The following is a 21165-nucleotide window of genomic DNA, read 5'->3' as shown; positions in this document are numbered from 1 at the left end:
TCATACTCTGTACAAAAGCACTTTGATCACTGACAGTTTGAATTCTCTTCTACCTTCCTTTCCTTTCTCTGGCACTTTGCTTTCCACTTGGATTTGAAGTGATTTTGGCTTCCTTTCGTTTTTCTTTTCTGGAGCTTGTTTTCCCACTTGACCTTTGTGTGCGTGCGTGTGTGTGTGGGTTTGATCATAATGCTGTGAACATTCAAGAGCAACACATGGAACAAGTTGTACTTTCAAATCTCCTGAGGTTTTCATTTAAGCACTGATTAGTTTTCTTCCTTCCCCTCCCCTTCTTTTAATAAGTCTATTTCTCATCTTTTGTGTTCAACTATAAAAGATTTACCTCTGAAAAGGAAGTCACTGATGGTGTTATTATACGATGGCAGTTCGGTCATTCCTTCCACCCTATTAATAGAAAGCAAAGAAATGCAGTCATACTCACACTCTAATTTCAGTTCCAGATTCCTTATCCCCAATAGGTACAATGCTGTATAATTATGACCTGAGCTGGACTGTGGACAAAGCATATTCAAAGAAATGCTGATAATTTGATTCTGGAGGAATGGGGGGTATTATTGCAGAAAAACAGAACATAGCACTGAGCAAGAGGCAAACCTCCTGCCAGTATTGCCACCCATCTTGCTGCAAGGTGACTCTGGCAGTTTACAACCTCAAAATAAAACCATAAATGTTTATACAAATGTATAGAAGCACAATAATATGCAAATTATAACTAAAACTAAAAGATGGGGACAGAGAGGCCAACTAAGCAGAGGAAATAGATGAACTTTTTGCCAACCAGTTAGCTGAGGTATACAGGAAATACATCACTGTAATAATGGGAGATTATAACTACCCTGGCATCACTTGGGAAATAAATTCTATAGCAAATGGGGGATTGAACAGGTTTCTCATGTGCCTAGTTGACAACTTTTTCACTCAAACGGTGAAGGAATGAATTAGAGGATCAGCAATCCTAATTCATAGGGATGAAATGGTTGACAAAGTAGAAGTTGTAGGAACTTTGGGGGAGAGTGATCATGTCATACTAGAATTCAACATAATGCAGGGACAGGTGATTGAACAAAGTCAGACAAGTGTTTTAGACTTTTAGAGAGCTGATTTCAACAAATTAAGAGAGAGATTAGGAAGGATTCCATGGATGGAAATCCTAGAGGGAAGAAACTCTCAAAAACAAAACAAAAAGTCTATATCACTAAGAAAGAAAAACAAAAGACCATGTGACCACATCATATAGACATGAGTAATTGAACAATGCCAAACTAGTGTTTTAGATTTTAAGAGAACGGACTGCAACAAACTAAGAGAGAGTTTAGGAAGAATTCCATGGATGGAAATCTTAAAGGTGAAACAGCTCAAGAAGCTTGGGAAACTCTGGAAAATGAGATTATAAAAGTCTAGTCTTCCACATTATCACTGAGAAAGAAAAATAAGAGACTATAGACAAAACCAGCATGGTTGCATGCAGAACTGTCTAATAAACTGAGAGAGAGAAAAGGACAAGTATAAAAAATGGAAAGAGGGGTCCATAACTAAAACAGAATACCAACAAATAGCCCAAATCTGCAGGGATGGGATCAGGAAGACTAAGTCTCAGAATGAACTAAGAACAAATGCAAGAAATGCCAAAAATAACCAAAATAATGTTTCTTTCAATACATAAGGAACAAGGAAAATGTCAAGGAAATGATTGGTCCACTAATGGGAGAAGATGCCAAGAAGATGGTGGCAAACAAGAAGAAAGCATAACCGCTTAATACGTTCTTTGCATCTGTCTTCGGGCAAAAGAAAAAAAATAGCCCAATCTATCAAAAGCAGCACCAGGGGAGACAGAACAAGGAATACAAGTCAAAATAGGTAAGAAATTGGTAAAAAAAATACACCTATTCACCTTAGATTATTAAAATTGCCAGTACCAGGTGGTTTACATCCCTGTATACTGAAGAAGTTGGCAGGTGTGATCTGCCAAAACAGTGAACAAAACAGTGAGAACAACTGAACAATTGAACAGCTTGCATCCTGGAGTTTGGGTCCTCCATTGCTGGAAGTTTTCAAGAAAAGACTGGACTACAATTTATCCAGGATGGAATAAGATCTTCTGCCTTGGGCAGGAAGTTGGAGTAGAAGACCTCCAATGGCCTTTCCAGCCCTATGATTCCAGGTCAGGGTAAGCGACAGGATCATCTACAAGGGTGGGTCAAAACAAGTCAATAATGGCAACTGCAAATGCTTGATCAACCTCTTTTTGATCTTTACAGGCCATGTAGAGAAATTCCCTGGTAAGAAATGTAAGAAAAGAGAAAGTAAAGTTTCTTCTGAGTCGGCCTATGGTCTTGGCAGAACCCAGTCATTTTTCTCCTGCCAGGCACTTTACCCTGTCACAGTTCTTATGAAATTGCAATTGCTAATGTGGCAAAAGGGTTCTGCAGAGCTTGCTCAAAAAATTTAAGATGGCAGCTACCTTGATGCAACTGAAATTAAGTCTCTTCTCTTTGTGATTGCCGTCTTGACTTTTTTTGGCCATACCTTGTGAGCACTTGTAGTAGAAGAAGTGAGTAATAATCTAAGACATGCCAATTTTAATTAAATGTGGAAAGTAATTTTTTTTTACTTTTCCCTCACTTCTTTTGTTTGGAATACAGTCTGTGATATGGCCGTTCAAGCTCAGAATGGATCTGGACTTGGAAAAAGTCCTGCCTTCCTTTAGAAATCATCTCCCACATCAGAACTGTCCATTAAGGCACAACTCAAAAACAACACGCTGTTCAAGTTGAATAACTTTCTGAGGAGAAAATGGGCCGCTGTCTTCCCTTCCATGTCTATGATCAACTAGATTGGATGTACAGCCATTTCATCTCTATTATTATTATTTTTTACCACCACTTTTCTGGGTGCACTTAAAGAGTTCAACAGCTCTGATTAACAGCTCAGAGCTTTGTGGAACAGTGGATTTTCTCCATCCCATGAGGCAGAGGTAGGAAAAATAGATTTGGCTTTGAGAAGAAGAAGAAGAGGTAAATGAGCCATCCTTGAACTCAAGGACCTCTAAAAAAATGTCTGAGACCCAGAGGGCAGCATTTAATCAGTCTTTCTCAACAGCCTTTCCATCTGTCTCTGAAGGATATTTTTTCTTCTTTCTCTTTCTAACTTGCTCAATGAAATGGAAAGCAAAATCAAATCTAAGTTTGGAATATTTTTTTCCAAGTTACCTTTGCTATGTTTCATTTCTCTAGGTTAAAAATGAACAGTTGCAATTCTTTGGTTGCTTTTAAATAATATTCATTAAACAAGCCAGAATGGATGGTTTTATACCTTGTGCTAAGTGAAGATTTTGGCTTAGTGTGATGTGTGAATGCATCCATTTATGGATTAGTGCTATGTGTGAACACTTAGGCTGTTTGCAACCATGGTCAAAATAAACCAGAGCTTCCTGATATCTTTCAACATGAGCAGTGTTTTCAAATAATTCTTGCTCCTAGAAAGTAGATATGGAAGGTAATTAAGAAAGGAAAAAGAAAAAGAGTGCCTGAGATATGATAACTAAAGCAATTTGGAGCATGGGAATATTGGCCTTCTGGTGGTTTGCAGGAGCTTGTAGAATATTTTTGGGTGAAGGGTATGTGGGATGTGAGGAAACGAGAAAAGAAAAGGAAGAAAAAAAATCTGCTTATGAAAAGTTCCTGCTCAGTGGCCTTGTCAGGGAATGGGTCCAGGAAGGCAAAGTGATGGTAGCAATATTCTGATGAAAGCCCTGCCTCTTTTATACATGTATTAACACTGCACACAATATCAACCAGAGGCAACACTGACAATGTTGCAACCACCATTCTGTTATTTCCTTCCTGAAAAGGATCATGCAAAATCCAAATTGACCAAAGCATTGATGAAGTGGGGTGGGGGTTCACTTTCTATGGATCTGGTTGGTTCTATTGGCATATGGAAGGTTGTAATTTGGGATGTAAGAGGCATACATTTTAAATAGCAGGAATTAGTGAATGAAGTACAAGTAGGAAAAGTGTGTTTGTGTGTGAGTGTGCAACTAAAAAAGAAGGATGTGATACATCTGAATTAAGATGGTTTGATCTTATAGAGTGGGGTTGATGAATGCATGCAGAGAAGAAAAGGTGTAGGCTTAATTATGAACAAGAGGGCTTAAACATATGTCAAAAGGTCGTGAATTGGTGTCATTTAGATTGTTGTTGGTGCCTATAAAAGTAGAAAATCGTAGGTTGGTGATAATTGCATGTTACGCTCCATTGAATGGTGTTAATGAAAGAACCAGAAATGAGTCTGGGGGGAAAAAACTATGCAACATTCTGAATGAATCTGATCCAGGAGGAAAAACATATATATGTTTTGCCAGGTGACATGAATAGATTGGTGGAAATGAGATGAGAAAATATAGAAAAAATGATTGGGCATTCAGAGACAGAAGAATAAATGCTTAGAAAATGGTCTGCTTCGAATACATCTATTCATATGCATGCATGGAAAGGGAATGAATATGAATTTAAAAGCATGATTGATTTGATTGTTTGTGATGAAAGATTAAAAACATTAGGGAAGGATATAAAATTGATGAGAAATTTGAAAGTGGAACAGACCATTATTTGGTAATGTTAAGAATAGTTTTTCAGGGGGAAATGAAGACAGACAAAAAAAGAAGTAAAGAAACAAGCAGAATAAGAAAAGAAGAAAAGAAAGTAAAGTACAAAAAGTATTAGGAGATAAATCAATCCTCCAATGATGTAAGAAAAGAGGAGGTGGAAGCTGCTTTAAGTAGGGTAAAAAGTATAACAACATAATCTGCTACTGAAGTGTATAGCGTTATACTAATGGTATAATGATGAAGTGAAAGAGGCTGTGGATGAGGTAAAATGCATATAAAAGTAATTGCAGTGAAATATTAGGATGACCAAAAGATATACAGTGCACATTTAAAAAAAGGATAGGTAAAAAGAATATATTCAAAGAGAGAAATGAACAGTTAACTAGAAGCAACAGAGGAAATGCAGAACACTTTTAATGAGAACAGTGTTTTGTAAACAGGTTGAAATGGCTAAGTACAGCATAGCAGAGTAAATGGAATTATGAATAAAAGTGATGAAAATGTTTAGGATAAAACTGAATTGAGTTTGCTAAAAGAAGCATCTTAGATATTTATAGGTATCACTTTAGAAGACAGTGATATATCACAGAGTGGATTTTAAACAACTACTATGTATATGTTAATGTCCAAGATAAAACTCATAGCAAGGCAGCCATAAATAGTGGTGGAATCTGCAACTGAGTAGGGGGTGGAATTAAGAGAGTGACTAGTTTGGGGTGCCTGCAGGGGAGGAAGTAACGGAGACCTGACCCCCACCCCTACCCCTAAATCCCTGAAGTCCTTATCTGGTTGTTCTCAAGAGAGTGTGGTAGTCTAGTGACATTCTTGTAAGTAGGCAAGTAGCAATAAAGAAACTTCTCTGATCAATTCACAGTTTCGGTCTGGTTTCTTGCATCTGACATACACTATGTTGAAAAATATTTAGGTTGGAGGTATGGATACTACTAAATACTAAAGTAATACTAAATACTAAATACTAAAGTAATAATGTGGTTTGCTTTGGAATGTCTATATAACATTTTTTAATATGATCTGGCTGAAGACTGCATCTGTCCCTCATGATTGGACAAAATTCTTTTTTGTTCATAAAGGGACATAAAAGGAGATGAGGCAACAGTGAATAAAAAACTACTAGGGAATTATTTAGTAAATGTGCTTGATGGAAAGGAGGTTGCTAGAATTCTTATTAAAGAAATATAAATAGAGACAGTGAGTAAAATTTGGGAAATGCTGTGCTGCATTAACCTAGCTAGCAAGAATGCAGCCCATGTCATTCAAAAATATTTGAATATGAAAACATGTATTGTAAATGCGTTCATTTAGAGAAAATGTATGATAATGTGAACAATTTGAATTATGGAACATTTTATACAAATGTGTAGTTGAAAGGTGGCTGTTAAATGTCATAAGAGCAATATAAAATGAAAATAACATCTATGGAATGATCAGTGAATTCAGTTAGACAATGGTATCCCCTTGGGTTTTTTTCTTTAGATTTTTAATCCTCTCTTTATTATTTTATAAATAACTCAAGGTAATGAACATGCTTAATACTCCTTCCTCCTCCTATTTTCCCCATAAAAGCAACCCTGTGAGATGAGTTGGACTGAGAGAGAATGATTGGCCCAAAGTCATCCATCTGGTTTCATGCTTAAGGTGGGACTATGACAGTGGTGGCAAACCTATGGTACGCGTGCCAGAGATGGCACTCGGAGGCCTCTCTGTGGGCACACGTGCTGTTGCCCCAGCCTCGCCTCACCCCATGATCTCCTCACCAGCAGCCCCCCTGGAGGAGAGTCGCTCCCGAGCGTGGCCCACACGGAGCAGCGCAGCCAAGGCATGGCAGCCAGGTGGCGTAGACAAGACTCTGCCCTCATGCCCCATCCCGCACAGTTGATGCTGCGGGGCGCGGGCAGAGGGTGTGGCTGCCATGGCGCTGCTGGGCTGCCTGGGTGATCTGTGGTGGGCCCTGGAGGCAGTGAGTGGCCCTGCAGGCAGGTGGGGTGGGGGGTGGGGTGGGGTGGAGGGGCAGGGGGTGGAGCAGGGGTGGGGCCAGTTTTTGGGCACTTGATCTCTAAAAGGTTTGCCATCACTGAACTATGATGTAATCTCTTCATTTCTACCCAGGTGCCAAACCAGCTCTCTTATTTAATACATTTATGAGTGTTAGGAATGCTTATACTGATATCAGAAGTACATTATTTGAAGACATGAACGTGTTTATAAAATTATATGCAAACAATGTCATGTTATTGGCTGAGAACCAAAATTATCTGAGTAAGTGTAAGATACATTGCATGATGCAATAAAGAATAGGGTTCCATAAAAAAGAGGCCTTAAATACAAAGGCAATTGTGTTTAATAGGGAAAATAGGATTGCAGGATTATTGAATTATTATTGGAAAAAATAGAGCAAATAAAGGAATACAGGTAGACCTCAATGACCTCTGAACTTGGTTGTTTTCTTGCAGATGTTTCATTACACATTACCCAACTAGGTAACAGGTTAATGCAGCACAGCATTTCCCAAATTTTACTCACTGTCTCTATTTATATTTCTTTAATAAGAATTCTAGCATGTGCTTTCCATCAAGCACATTTACTAAATAATTCCCTAGTAGTTTTTTATTCACTGTTGCCTCATCTCCTTTTATGTCCCTTTATGGTTCCTTGATTAGGGTGTTGTTTACTGATTTGTAGTTCCTTGACAGAATAGCAGAGTTGGAAGAGATCTTGGAGGTCTTCTAGTCCAACTCCCTGCTCAAGCAGGAGACCCTGTACAATCTCAGACAAATGGCTATCCAGTCTCCAGTAATGAAGCACACACAACATATGAAGGCAAGCTGGTTTATTGTTCTCAGTGTCAGAAAATTTTTCCTTAGTTCTAGGTTGCTTTTCTCTTTGATTAATTTCCATCCATTGCTTCTTGTCTTGCCTTTTGGTGCTTTGTGGCAGCCCCTCAAATATGAATTTGAGGTACCAATCCTTGAGCCAGTGGTTCATTTCTAAAATCCTTTGTTCCCTCATTGGATGTTGACCTTTTTGTTGGAAGTACAGATGAATGCACTGTTTGTGCTCCTAACTTCTTAACTTTCTTGCCGAACTGCTCATAATCTTTTGAAATTGTTTTTAGATTCATTGTTGTGTTGCTCATCCCCACATGAAGGAGATGAAAGGGATAGTAATCTGTGGGCTTGATTATTTTAGTAAGTAAGATGTCAGTCACATCTTTGATTTTTTGCTCCAAGGAGATAACATATCTCCCTAGATTGGTTGTCCCATCTATAGATGGCTGATTCTGTTCCCCTGAAAATTGAGAGTCCTGCTTTTCTTCCTACCACAGGAGCACTTGATGATGTTCCTTCTCCAGGTCTCTGTATGCTTTCTTCCAGGGAGAGGCTATGAAGTTGATTATCCAGCTCCAATGGAGCTGTACTGGACTGGGCTGAATAGACAGCAAGGGCATTGCTCTTGGTTGCTTTTTTTCTTCTATAAGTGACATGTTTTCATCAGTCTATCTCTAAAGGTTCATGTACAGGTTCATTTCTTCTAATATTTGTTCCTTATTATGTTTAGTTTGGATATAGTCTTCTTGCTTAGAGTTTTTCATTTTCTAGGTTGAATCTCAGAATGGCTAGAGTTGCTCTAGACCCTTTACTTTTTCTTCAAGTAATTTGTTTAGTCTCCCTTTGGTACATATTTACTGTGGGTCCTACATGGGCATAAGCATATACATGGAACATATTTTGCAAATTACAACAGTGTCAGTCTCTATTTCTATGACTATGTTTCCTTCAGCTAATTCACTTAAGGATTAAAAATTTTAAAACTTTACAAAATGTTCAAAACCATAAAAGATTTTTCCAACTTTTTTTAAAAAAAATCTAAATTAAAATTTTAATTTATTGATTAACTTAATTAAATAAAATTTAAAAAATTGAAATTTAACTGGGGTACTGCTTATTGTGTGGTGTTAATCTCTGCTTATCTTGGTGTTAATTGCTGACCAGGAGGTGTTCTGATCTTTTAGATTTTTATATTGTCTGTTTTGAATGGGAGAAGACCCATTCAAGAATGGGGGTTGAAGATGGAGAATATCCATTCAAAAGGATGAATGGAAAATACTCATTCGATACTCATTCAAAAGATGTTTGGGTTGGGTGTTTAAAATACAATTATGCCTGCAATAATGTGGCTTGTATTCACTCAAGTTAATCTCTTGTAGCTGACAGCTCTGGGCTTCACCTCAGCTGCTCTTCCACATGCTAATTAATATTTAACTGGCCAACATTTTGCATTTTTATGACAACCCCTAAAGAGCTAGAAGCAATAAAAACTTTGAGAGCGAGAGCAAACAAAAACATAATAATATTGACAAACTTCATCTAGGGTCAGTTTCAATCTTTGGAAATTCTTAAATGCTGCATAAATTGCTCATTCATTCATTCCTCATACTGTATATTTAAAACATTTAATAACTAAACAGACTTCAGGATGATCATAGAGTTGTTTCTTTTTGAGATTTTTAGGGCTTTGGGAGATAAAAATGAATGTCTTCAAGAGACATGGACATATTGTTTTTCCTGATGTGAACTCTTCCAGCAACATATTGTATTTGTAAAAGCCCATTTGTTTCTCATCAGTAATATTATTTCCTCTTACAAGGAACGGCAGCCAATCAAACCAGGTTTATATTTTGCTCATATAGAAAACTGTATGAGCAGAATATATGATTATTTTTCTAATCAGGACCTAAAGTTAAGTGCTTAGATGCTTATATGCAGTGGTGGGATTCAGCCGGTTCGCACCAGTTCGGTAGAACGGGTAGCTAATTTTTTTTTAGTTCGGAGAACCGGCTGGAGGAGGCTTCCCAGGCCTAGAATGGCCCGCCGGAAATGTGTGGATGCCACTTCCGGAAGTCCATTCTAGGCCTCGAAGGCCTGGAGGATGCCTCCCAGGGCTAGAACGGCCCCCCGGAAGTGCGTGGATGCCACTTCTGGAAGTCCGTTCTAGGCCTTGGACACACAGGCCTGCATCCACTCAGAGAACCGGTTGTTCAGGTATTTGAATCCCACCACTGCTTATATGTGATCTTTTCAAGTGAATATGTTTAATTCATTTTCATAATACCAAATCTATTGATATTGCTAGGGAGAATGCTAGCAGCTCAGCACAGTTGAAAATAAATAAGCAGTATAAATATGGTTGTAGAGAGCACTATGAAGTTTTTCCCTCTCTCACCAGGCCACTAATGTTAAGGAAATCAAAGCAAAGCAATAGAATGTGGCAAATCTCTAGGACAATTTATTTCCAAAGCTAATTTAGTTCATAGAAACAAGGGAAATAATAAACGTGTTTTCTAATGCCTGCCAATATATTTTTCATGCGTAAGCATTCAATTGTTTAATCTTCTGATGTGCAGTCTGAAATGGTACTTCTCTGTCACAGAATTATTGTTATCATCTAAACTACAGTGTTGCATAAATCATTTAAGTCACCCATATTTTAAAGTACTTTTAAAGTACATTATTTTAAAGTAATGACTCTGATAGACAATTGCAGCCTGTTGGGTCATGAAGAGTCCAAAGAAACTGAAAGACTGAAAAACAATAGTTTCCTTTAAGTTTAGCCCAGTTTAAGCTTAGCCCAGTTTAAGCTTAGCCCAGTTTCCTTTAAGCTTCTGGTGGTTGGATCCACCCATGTATCTTTTTTGACAATAGCTTGGATGGGTTTTTCCCCCCATTGTAGTTGTAATTGGTGGTCTCCCACCCAAGTTCCAACCATGCTCAAAGCTGCTTAGCTTTCCAGCTGAGAAAAATATATGAACATACGTATGCATCTCTCTGCTTATCTATCGCTGACTCTTGTTTCTGTAACCTTTAACAGGGCAAAATGGTACATCTTAGGCTAACAGTTTTTGAACCCAGATATTTCAAATGGGCTCATTTACAGAATGTGTCCCAAACTTGAGACCCATGACTCCCATGGAATTAAAATTAGGCAAATTTTATTTTTATAAAACACTTTGTGACATTAGCATTGTCATAAAACAATTTATGATATAATACAAAAAAAAAAACATTTCCTGGGCAGAGGTTTGACTGTGCTATACACTTCAACATCAGCTACTGTACTTTCAAGGCAGATACGTCTCTGAATATCTCTCTAATTTTTTTAGAACTTTTTAAGTACATTAGAAGCTCTGCCTGTTCTTGAAGACTTTGAAGAATCTGATAAGAAAATATTTCTGGATCACAGGTTGTCTAGTATACTACTAAAACTCTCATACCTCAAATATTCTAACTCAGGGGTCCCCAACCAGTACCGGGCTGCGGCATGCCAGCAACTGGGCCGCACAAACAAGCAAAGGCCCATCCACGGGATGCAGGTAGCACACAAAACCACACCCCCTCCGGTCCATGGAAAAACCTATCTCCATGGAACCTGTCCCTGGTGCCCAAAAGGTTGGGGGGCTCTGCTCTAACTTACAGAATGTGGGGATTCAGTTCTTCCATCGGAATGAAATTTTGGAAAGTTGTTGCTCTTCCACAATCTTTTTGTACTTGTGCTGCAACAGAAGGTCACATGTTGTTCGGGCAAGTCTCCCCACCTAACACATTTTCTGCCAGTCCCTTTGCGCTCACTCTGTATCAATCATCCACAGTCACATCACCCCATTTTTTAAACTGTCCCTGACATCTTCCCACAACTCAATGGAGAAACCAACAGGGATTCTAAACTGTTCTGAGGGGATAACAGCATTATGCCATGTGTTACTCTTAGGCATTTAATTTCTTTTCCATTTGAAAACCTGTCTTTACCATTAATTTCTCTTGATCGTGTATACTCATGTGTTTCACCAATATCTTGATTTTCTGTTTGTTAATGCTGAAATCAGCTGGTTTTCCAAAAGTCTTTAACTTCTTCATTATTTTAACATTTACAGGTGCCTGCAGAATCATTACTAAACCATCTGCAAAAGCCCTCAATTAAAATGTTCATCTTCAATTGTATTTCAAGGTTATTGGATTCAGCAAAGAATGTATTTAAAAGAATAGACATCAAAGTTTCTTTATGGGAGAGTAAAAATATGAGGATTTATTGACTTCTGTGATTTGGTCTTGTGAACTTATTGGTATCATTTTGGAATAGTATTTCAATGTCCATAAATAGATCAATGGATAAATCATTAAAGGTTAAAGACCTTACAGGAAGTCCTTGACTGTTAATAGAGCCTGGAATTTTCGCTATAAGTCATGATGGTGGTAAATCGAGGCACCCAACTGACTGGATCCAATTTTACAACCTTTTCTTGCAGCAGTTGTTAAGTGAATCCATGTATTCCTATGGGCGTTTTGGGGGGAGAAACCAAAAGAAAAGGCTGGGAACTAGCAAAAGTGTCATAAATTGTGATTATATGACCACAGAATGTTGCAACTGGCCACAAAGGTGAGTCTGTTGCCAAGTGCTCAAAATGTGGTCAAGTGAACATGGTGTGTGTGTGTGTGTGTGTGTGTGTACAAGTGTCGAAACTCTGGAACTGTAAATACCAGTTGGGGGTCCATTGTAGCTTTGAACAGTCTCTAAGCAATGGGTCATTATATAAGGACCACCTGTAACATAATACTGAATTATATCCCAAACAATTAATCAATGCCTTCAGAAGTCATAGGTGCTCCATCACTGGAGTTTTTTAAAAAGAGATTGGACAGCCATTTGTCTGGAGTGTATAGGGTCTCCTGTTTGAGCAGGGGGTTGGATTAAAAGACCTCCAAGGTCCCTTCCAACTTTATTATTCTATGTTCTATAAATTTCACAAAATGAAAGATCAGACTCAAATTAAACTACAAATAAATCTTTCTATTTTCTTTCTATTTTTCCTTATAAGAAAAATTATATCTGGAGGAAAAAAGATTGTCTTGGCACATAACCAACAATGAAATAGAGCACCTCATTTTCCTTGCAAGAGATAACAGGAAATAGATGGATACTTAAAACTGGATCTCGCTTTCTTCACTCTGTGTGTGCATAAATCACAAGGCACACAACTACTGACTTGAGCAGGGAACATTATTGTCAATTACGTCTGTTGCATTTAATCCATGTCCATAAATAAATAATAAAGAGTTTTTGCTTCTTTAGATTAGTGCTAGAATCTTTTCCCCCAAAGGGCATTTCACTGATGCTGAAAAAATATCTGTAAGAAATTTCCAAATAGGAGAATTCAATGTATCAACAACATATGAATTAGACTGTTTACCAAATGGCTATTGGAAGCCAATTGTATTTGTGGAAAAAAATGCTTTGATTGGTGGTCTAACTAGATCAGGGGTGTCAAACTCTCAACGTCACATAACGTGTCGCGACGTATCGCAACTTTTTTGCCATTGCTGGCAATGGGGTGGGCGCGGTTTCGCTATGATGCATCCGGCCTGCGGGCCGGCAGTTTGACACCCCTGCACTAGATAAAACATTGCATTCCTTTGATACTTCTGATCTTGCAAATTTTACAATGCTTATGTCATGTGGTTTTCTGTGTTTCTCACCAATATGAATAATTAATTGAAAATAATAGGACTGAAAATGTATGTGGTCTCGGCTTTGCCAAGCAATTTAAGGAGATACAGATTTTCCCCTGCTTGGCAAATTTCCCTGAAAATACTTTAGAAGCTCTGTTGCTGTGACTGATTCATTTGCCTAACAACGTTCCTTTTGCCTAACCAAAAAATAATAATGTTCCAATCTTATTCCTTGCCATTCCTTTGACTGCAGTTTCTTTTTCTGACTTGAATTATTCTTTCTCAGATGACCCATTGACATAGAGATAAAAAAAAAATCAGCTTCTTTGTCAAACAACAACTACCATTGTCCCAGTGTGACATCTGTAGTGGTGCAGAATTCCAAGCCACTGCCCCTAATGGGTCATTAAAATTCAGATGCCTGCATTGTGTAGCCTTGCAGAAACTGCAGCTGAAAATACCCCGTCTTTAAGACTACAGTACATTTGGTGCAAAGTGCTTTCTAATGACTTTATGCTTTCCCAGTGCAGGCTCACTTCCTTTGCTAAATGAAAAGAGGGTGGGGAATGCTGTTGTTTGAATCACAGCTGCTCTGATATTTTGAGGAAAATGAAAAATGCCGCTGTGGTTAAAATACTGTGTTGTCAGCATTCGCTTCCTCTATATCTGCCGTCACACACAAATTCACACACATAGTCCATTGTACGCTTTGTTTGCACGTAAGACTTGTTCTGCTTTTTTTTTTTTTGGTTTTTTTGTGTGTGTGTGGGTCAATGCAGAGTTTGTCACAAGATTCTGAATTCCATGGATTTTCTTAATGTTCTAAATCCTTTGATTTATTCAGGCTTTGAAACTGTGCTAAGCCTATAAAGCATTTTTTAAAGTTTAATATATATACAGTATATATTGAGTCACTATGTCTGTTTTTCTCTGATATGTCCTACTTTTCACTACATACATTTCTATCTTTCAGGGGTTTTGAAATATTTAAAAATATCCCAGCTTCTGACACATCTCAGTTCAAGGACAAAGTAGGAACTACCAGTTGCAATTTCAGATATTTACCACAGATTCTGTGTCAAATCTGTGCAGTAGGACAGCCTTTCTGGGTGGGTGGCCTGGAGGGGGGAGGGGAGAAAGAGGGGATGGTTTTGTGGAAGGGCCGCGCGCACGCAGAAGCACCCGTTGCTCGCGCGAATGGGGCAGAGAGCACCCGCGATGGTCGCACGAATGGGGGCCCAGCGTCTGCGATGCTTGCGTGAGTAGGACTGTGTGTACATGCGCACCAGCCAGCCATTCACGTGTCCCAGTTGCAAATAGGCCACGGACCAGTAGTGGGCCATGGGCCACAGGTTGGGGACCCCTGTAGTAGGAGAAAATGAGCTACAAGAAGTTAATGTGAAGGCAGCAACTGAAGCCCTCTTGGTGACTGGCAGCACATGAGAATCCAGACAGATGTCTCTTGATGCAGAGTCTCTTCCTTCTCCCATGCACCCCCTTCTTCAGGCATTCAGGGAGATCAGGCAAGAATTTGCAAGGCTCAGGGATCATTAGTGAACAACGTTCTTTGAGCTTAAGGAGACTGTTTCAGGTTGAACCAGCTAAAATCTTGCTCCCTTTTCACACTACTTCATGAGAAAAGCTAGGGGAAATGCAAAGTGCTAACAATGAGCAAGTAGCCCAAACATGTATGATCTGGCTTCTTGTGGGCACTTTTTTGAGCCTTCCCAGAATTTTGCACAGAGTAGAATGTTTCTTGCTTTTAAATGGATGTTTCTAGGCAAGGAGGCCCAGTCATCTCTGAGAATTTGACCTGAATTCAATAGCAAATGCTGAAACAGTCGGTTCTTACACATTATTTGACTGTATCTCTTTGTTAGGGATTAGAAATGACAGCTACCACATTGCCAAACAATACCACTCCACAATTACTAATTCTTGTTCTCTTGAATTTATTCCCTTAGGGTTTCAGAGATAGAATGTGTATTTGAGGACAGGTTAAAGAGGTGTCTTCTTTTTTTCTGAGCTTTTATGATTATATGTCTGGCAAGAGTGGTCAATGTTAAGGTAGTCCCACCTCCCTTATATGCAAATGATAGACTGTAACTTTATGCAGGTATAGCAGGTAGCCTGAAAGATTGTCTAGGAAAGTATGAATTAGAGCAGGGGTGTCAAACTCAATTTCACTGAGGGCCGCATCAGCATTGTGGTTGCCCTTGGGGGGGGCAGATGGGTGCAGCCAGAGTGGGTGCAGCCTACTGGGTGGGCGTGGTCAGTTCTACATCATTCGTATCAAGGTTGCCTGTGGGGGCCTGGGCAGGAGTGGGACAGATCTGAGGGTCTCTGGCAGAAGGGGGTGGGACCGGGGCAAGTGCCAAGGCATGGTCCACTGGGGCAAGTGCCAAGATGGCCACCACAAAATTGTACATTGGCTCCCGGCCAGCCTGGGCCAGGGCCAAGGCAGCAGGGGCCGTTCCCTCACTGTTTCCAGGATGGCTTCACGGGCCACATGAAACCACTTCGCGGACCGCATCCGGCCCCCGGGCCTTGTGTTTGACATGTCTGAACTAGAGGCTCTCAAGGAAGAATGGAAAGTATTTGGGAAGACAAATGGAGTTGTTGGGATGTTGGAGAGGCATCTGGCTGTGGCTCATTATTGAATGTGAGTTAGGCTGGAAGTAGTTTTTTGAGGAGCTAAAAGGGCGGTGTTGAGGGCATGAGGGAGCTTTGCTGCTTGTTTCTGGAGACTTCTGCAAAGTCTCTGTTGTTCTCTTGTGTAGCCTAAACTACCACAGTGAAGAGAAAAAAGTAATTTTTGTAAAGGATGGTTTGCAAGACAGAAAGGCATGGAGCGATATAGTGAATGATAAAGTACAGTTGTTTTAGTTTCATTTATTTTCCTTTTATCTATTTTGGAAATCTTCTAGGCTAACCCCCTGCCCAGGGCAGGACACCTTATTCTATCCTGGATAAGTGGATGTCTAATCTTTTCTTGAACCCATTCAGCATGGAGCATCCACAATTCTGGCAGGCAAGCTATTAATTATTCTCACTGTCAGGAAATTTATCAATACTATCTGAAAAGGTTGGATCTCTCTTCAAAGAGCTTCCCCCTATTCCTTCTTGTCCTGCCCTCAGGTGCTTTGAAGAATAAGTTGATCCCCTCTGTAACAACCCCTCAAGTACTGGAAGACAGCTATCATAGCACTCCTAATCCCTCTCTTTGTTAGGCTAGACATTTCTAGTTCCCTTAACCATTCATTGTATGGTTTATCATCTTTGTTGCTCTTTTCGGCACTCGGGACTCTTTCTAAGGTCTAGGTATCTTTTTTGTCTCATAGTGATTGGAACTGGATGCAGTATGCCAAGTGTGACCTCACTAGTGCAATATATAGTGGTACTATCACTTCTTCTGATCTCGATACTATCTCTCTGTTGATGAAGCCTAGAGCTGCATTCGCTTTTTTGGCAACTGCAACACACTGTTGACTCATATTTAAGTGGTGGTCCACTAGGACCCCTAGACCTCGCTCAGAGTTACCACCTAGTGGTGGTCCACTAGGACCCCTAGACCTCGCTCAGAGTTACTCAGAGTTGAGCCAGGTACTGCCTGTTTTATACCCATGCATTTGGGGGGGAGGTGCCTAAGTGCAGGATTTTACTTTTCTCATATCAAATGCATGTTTTGGATAGGGTCCAATGTTCACGTCTGTCACGATTCCTCTGCATTTTGAGTCTCTTCCAAAGTATTAGCAATTCCTCTCAACTTGGTGTTGTCTGCAAATTTGATGAGATCTCCTTCTATTCCACTCATCTAGATCATTTATGAAGATGATGAAGAACATTGATTTCAAATGTGAGAAGGAATGGGTAAACAAGAGGTGGATTGGTTTCTGTAGAAAACAATCAAATAAGAAGGTACTTTCCTAGAGAAAGGAGGGGACTATGAGAGGCAAGCTTGGGCAAAAGATAAACAGGAAAGGGGACCCTATGATGAGAGAGAAAGAGACCAAGATGGAGAGAAAGGCAGCCCTAGTTAGTGGTAGTCAAAACCTTGACAAAGGATGTAAAATTGGGAGATGTTAACACCATGAAAGCGGTGGAAAAATGAGCAAAGCTATAGGAACCATTGTTTAGCTTAGAAAATGCCTGCTTTGGGGATGCAAGAGTGCAAAGTAAGCATAGAAGATATTCCAGTGTAAAATTCTGGAGAAGACAAATAGCAATAGCACTTAGACTTATATCCCACTCCACAGTGCTTTACAGCAAGGGTCCCCAGTCCATGGACCAGTACCGGTCCGCGGCATGGCAGCAACTGATCCGCACAAACAAGCAACGGCCCCATCTGCGAGATGCAGGCAGCACACAAAACCACGCCCCCTCCGGTCCATGGAAAAACCTCTCTTCATGGAACCGGTCCCTGGTGCCCAAAAGGTTGGGGACCTCTGCTTTACAACACTCTCTGAGTGGTTTACCATGTCAGCATATTGTCCCAATAATCTGAGTCCTCGTTTTACTGACCTTGGAAGGATGAAAGATTGAGTAACCTTGAACCTGTCAGGATGGAACTCCTGGCAGTGGGCAAAGTTAGCCTGGAATACTGCATCTAACCACTGCACCATCACGTCTCAGTGTTGCTGAGATTTACGATGGGAAGGAAAAGGGTAACTATGAGAGCCAGTTAGATGTCTCTGAGACTGATTAAATATGACCCTTGGAAAATAGTAAGGTAATTATGGTTAAACATTTGTTGCTTGGAGCAATCATGGTTGTCTTCCTCCAAGAGGTACAATTTACCATTAAGCTGTATTAATCGTAATTAATGCAATCAAGATTGTATACTGGTGCTTTGCTTAGGATTTTATGTTCCTCCATCACTTAGCGGGTTTGCTTGCTTGATCTTTGGTCACTTGACCACAAAGGGGGGAAAATGGAGTGTGCTGTAGAAAGTGTGTTGGTTCACCTGCATTTGACCAATGAAATAGGATTGTTGCTTCACATTACTATATTGTAGAGAAGATAAAACCTCAATTCATATTGAGTATTGCTAAGAAGGTCTGTTCAGAATGGAGCAGCAGTTCAGGGGTTCGCTAAGGGCATAACTGCATTGCACCCTTAAACTGTTCCTGTTCTCATGCCAGTTTGAATCTAACTCAGTTTAAGAAACTGGGTCACATCTATCTATCTATCTATCTATCTATCTATCTATCTATCTATCCATCCATCCATCCATCCATCCATCCATCCATCCATCCATCCATTTATCCATCTGCCCATCTACCCATCCACCCAGCATTAAATTAAATGTATATATACAAAGTTAAACATTTAAATGTGCATAATACATGCAGCATCACAACCGGCTTTAAAATAAAGATTTCTTACTTGTTGCTTTGTTGGTCTATATAATTTCTTTAACAATATTCTGCAATACTGCAGTAGTCAGAATACTTGCACAGCATATGCGGTGTGACTGATTCGACACCTGGGTTTGTTTGTTTTTTTTTAAAAAAAATAAATGACTACTTTTGTTTTCTGAATAACCTACATTTCCATAGTTCTATTGTGTGTGTTTGTAAAATAAGTTGAGTAGTGCACCATTTTATTTGACCTAAATCCATTTTTTGAGGTTCAAGGGAAAGAAAATGCCTTGTATGAATAAATAAAGCGATCGTACGGGGGACAAAAGAAGCGATACAAAGACACGTTGAAAGCATCTCTCAAGTCCCTGGATATCGACACCATCTCTTGGGAACTCTTGGCGCATGATCGACCAACATGGCGTACCCTGGTTTACCAGGGGTGCCAGACATATGAACACAGGAGGACAATCTTGGCGCAAGAGAAGCGAGCACTCCGTAAAGCCAGAGCTGCAAATGCTGAAGCAACAGTGTCCACATTTCTCTGTTCAGTATGTGGCAGAACATTACGTGCTAACATCGGTCTAATCAGCCATCTACGGACACACCGTTGATGGCCCACAATCCACAAGATGTCAAGGTCTTCATCGAAAATCGATGGACGAACAACAACAATTATACTTATAATTATCAATTCATCAATTAACCAATAAAATTGGTTAAGGATGCTACTCATTCTGCCAATTTTTGCCCTTTTTTAAGGACTTAAAAAACACAAGTTCAGCCGGAGACATTTTACTGCTCATAACAAAAATTCCTGTAGTTGAGCTGGTCCTTCTCAGACAATAGAAATAGGAGGAGCAGAAACTAAGTGAAGGAGGAGGAAAAGATACTGTGAGAACACACCTCCACATTACTACAATGAGCCATGAATTCAAAACTGTTAATTTCCTCTGTTATCGAGCTCATAAGGATTATGAATGATTATCAGTCCCTTTGGAGCAGAGATTTTATTGTTGATTACAGCTGGAAAGGAAGCTTTAACATGGTCTGTAAACAAAACCATCTGTGCTGCATGAAAATTTGCATTAAATTAAAATAGAGCTAGAGAATAGATGGGATTCTTCTCCCATTGGGATAGCACCTGGTATCTCCATTTTACCAAAAGAAAATGTTAAGAGCATGAGTTTCCATTATGCTTATTTTTCACACATCTCATAAATACAGTAAAAGTATTCTCTCTTATTTGGCAAGATAGTATATTTTCCGCTCTGTACCTAAAAAGCTTAAAGGTATTACTTTGAGAAGTTCTTTACCAGATTTTTGTTTTGTTTTTTGTTTTTTTTTTGCTATTGTTGCTGTACTTTTTCTCTTCTCTAAGTCTCTTCTTCCCGCTATGTTCTATGATCTTATTAAAGAAAGGACTTTTGCAGACAATCTTCTATTGAACAAGGCAATTATTTTCATTGTCAAAGTTTGTATGCTCTTTTTCCAAAACAAGACAGTCCATATAGTCTGCCAGAGACACTAAATCAGAATAAATTATGTTAAAGAAAAGAATAATTTATTGCTCAGGATAATTGATTCTGTTTGAAAGAGAATGAACTGTTGCACTGATTTATTTGCTTGCTTTTATAAAACTGGGGTACCAAAAAGAAAAGGAAGACATACAAATGGAACAAGTCATAGATAAACTTTAAATGAGAAAGTGCCTTTTTGAATAATAGCTGTATGTATATTCCATGCCTAGCAGCTTACTCTGCAAACATGAAATGTAATGTTCATTTTGAAAACTTCTTTTCCATCATACCTCGATAATGCTTTCTGCATCTGACATGTTTAGAAAATCTGAAATGGTGGGCTATGGGATTGAAAATTCAAATTGTGCGTACTTTTCTTATAAAAGAGATTTTTTTTTCCCACTGCACATACTATCTCCACCATTTGCATTCACATATTTCAGGCTTAGAATTTCCTTTGGTGGCTCAGCCAGCAATACCAATCCCCATGACTCAGTGCAAGTGTCACTGTTATTTTGACCACTTCAACCACTTTCTTGTCCTCATGTACTAAAGAGATCACAAGATGGACAAATGTAAAATAGTTGGAAGAAATATCGCCTATGGGGTCCTTTCTATGGGCTTTTTATCTCAAGTTGTTTTTTTCACATAGAAAAGAAAACCCTGCCCTTTTTTTCTGAAGGTGGAATAGAATTCATCTGTTCATGGTTTCTGGTTTTGTTATTCCTTTTCGCAGCAAGCAATGGAACATTTACCTGGAATAATATTCGCTTCGAGGAAATATTTGGCAATTCTTTTATACACAATGCAATTAAATGTGATAATACATTATGATTCAAAAAGACTCTTCCCATTAGATCATTTGTTCTCTAATAACAAGCATTGTGCAATATCCAAGTTTTATGAAGAGTTTCTGACAGCTTTCTGCCAGTGTCTCTCACTTTCCTCTGACTTTCATTCTTTGCATCTGTCTTCACACCAAAAGAAAAAAATAGTCCAGCTTACAAAAGCAGCGCCATAGGAGATGGAATACGAATGAAAGTCAAAATAGGCAAGAAAATAGTAAGATAAAACGGTAACCTATCCACTCTAGACAAGTTCAAACTATCAGGACCAGATGGATTACATCCCAGGGT

The 21165-nt window shown here is 39.2% G+C and overlaps 1 protein-coding gene across 1 annotated transcript in view; it reads right to left on the bottom strand.

The window, feature by feature from the left end:
- Positions 1-343: 343 nt before the first annotated feature.
- LOC107294524 (dol-P-Glc:Glc(2)Man(9)GlcNAc(2)-PP-Dol alpha-1,2-glucosyltransferase) overlaps positions 344-21165 on the bottom strand; it is a gene marked incomplete at its 3' end in the record, with an annotated part of 76295 nt that continues 55473 nt past the window's right edge. The window contains exons 3-4 of the mRNA XM_029285634.1: positions 1913-1983; positions 344-405 (exon numbers count right to left, since the gene is read on the bottom strand). Of these exons, the coding sequence (XP_029141467.1) occupies positions 344-405; positions 1913-1983 (133 nt within the window). The remainder of the gene's footprint in view (positions 406-1912; positions 1984-21165) is intronic.

The sequence above is a fragment of the Protobothrops mucrosquamatus genome, unplaced genomic scaffold, assembly GCF_001527695.2.
Source record: "Protobothrops mucrosquamatus isolate PMUCROS unplaced genomic scaffold, P.Mucros_1.0 scaffold1976, whole genome shotgun sequence".
In the NCBI taxonomy this organism is placed as follows: Eukaryota; Metazoa; Chordata; class Lepidosauria; order Squamata; family Viperidae; genus Protobothrops; species Protobothrops mucrosquamatus.
This window is presented reverse-complemented; position numbering and strand designations above follow the sequence as displayed.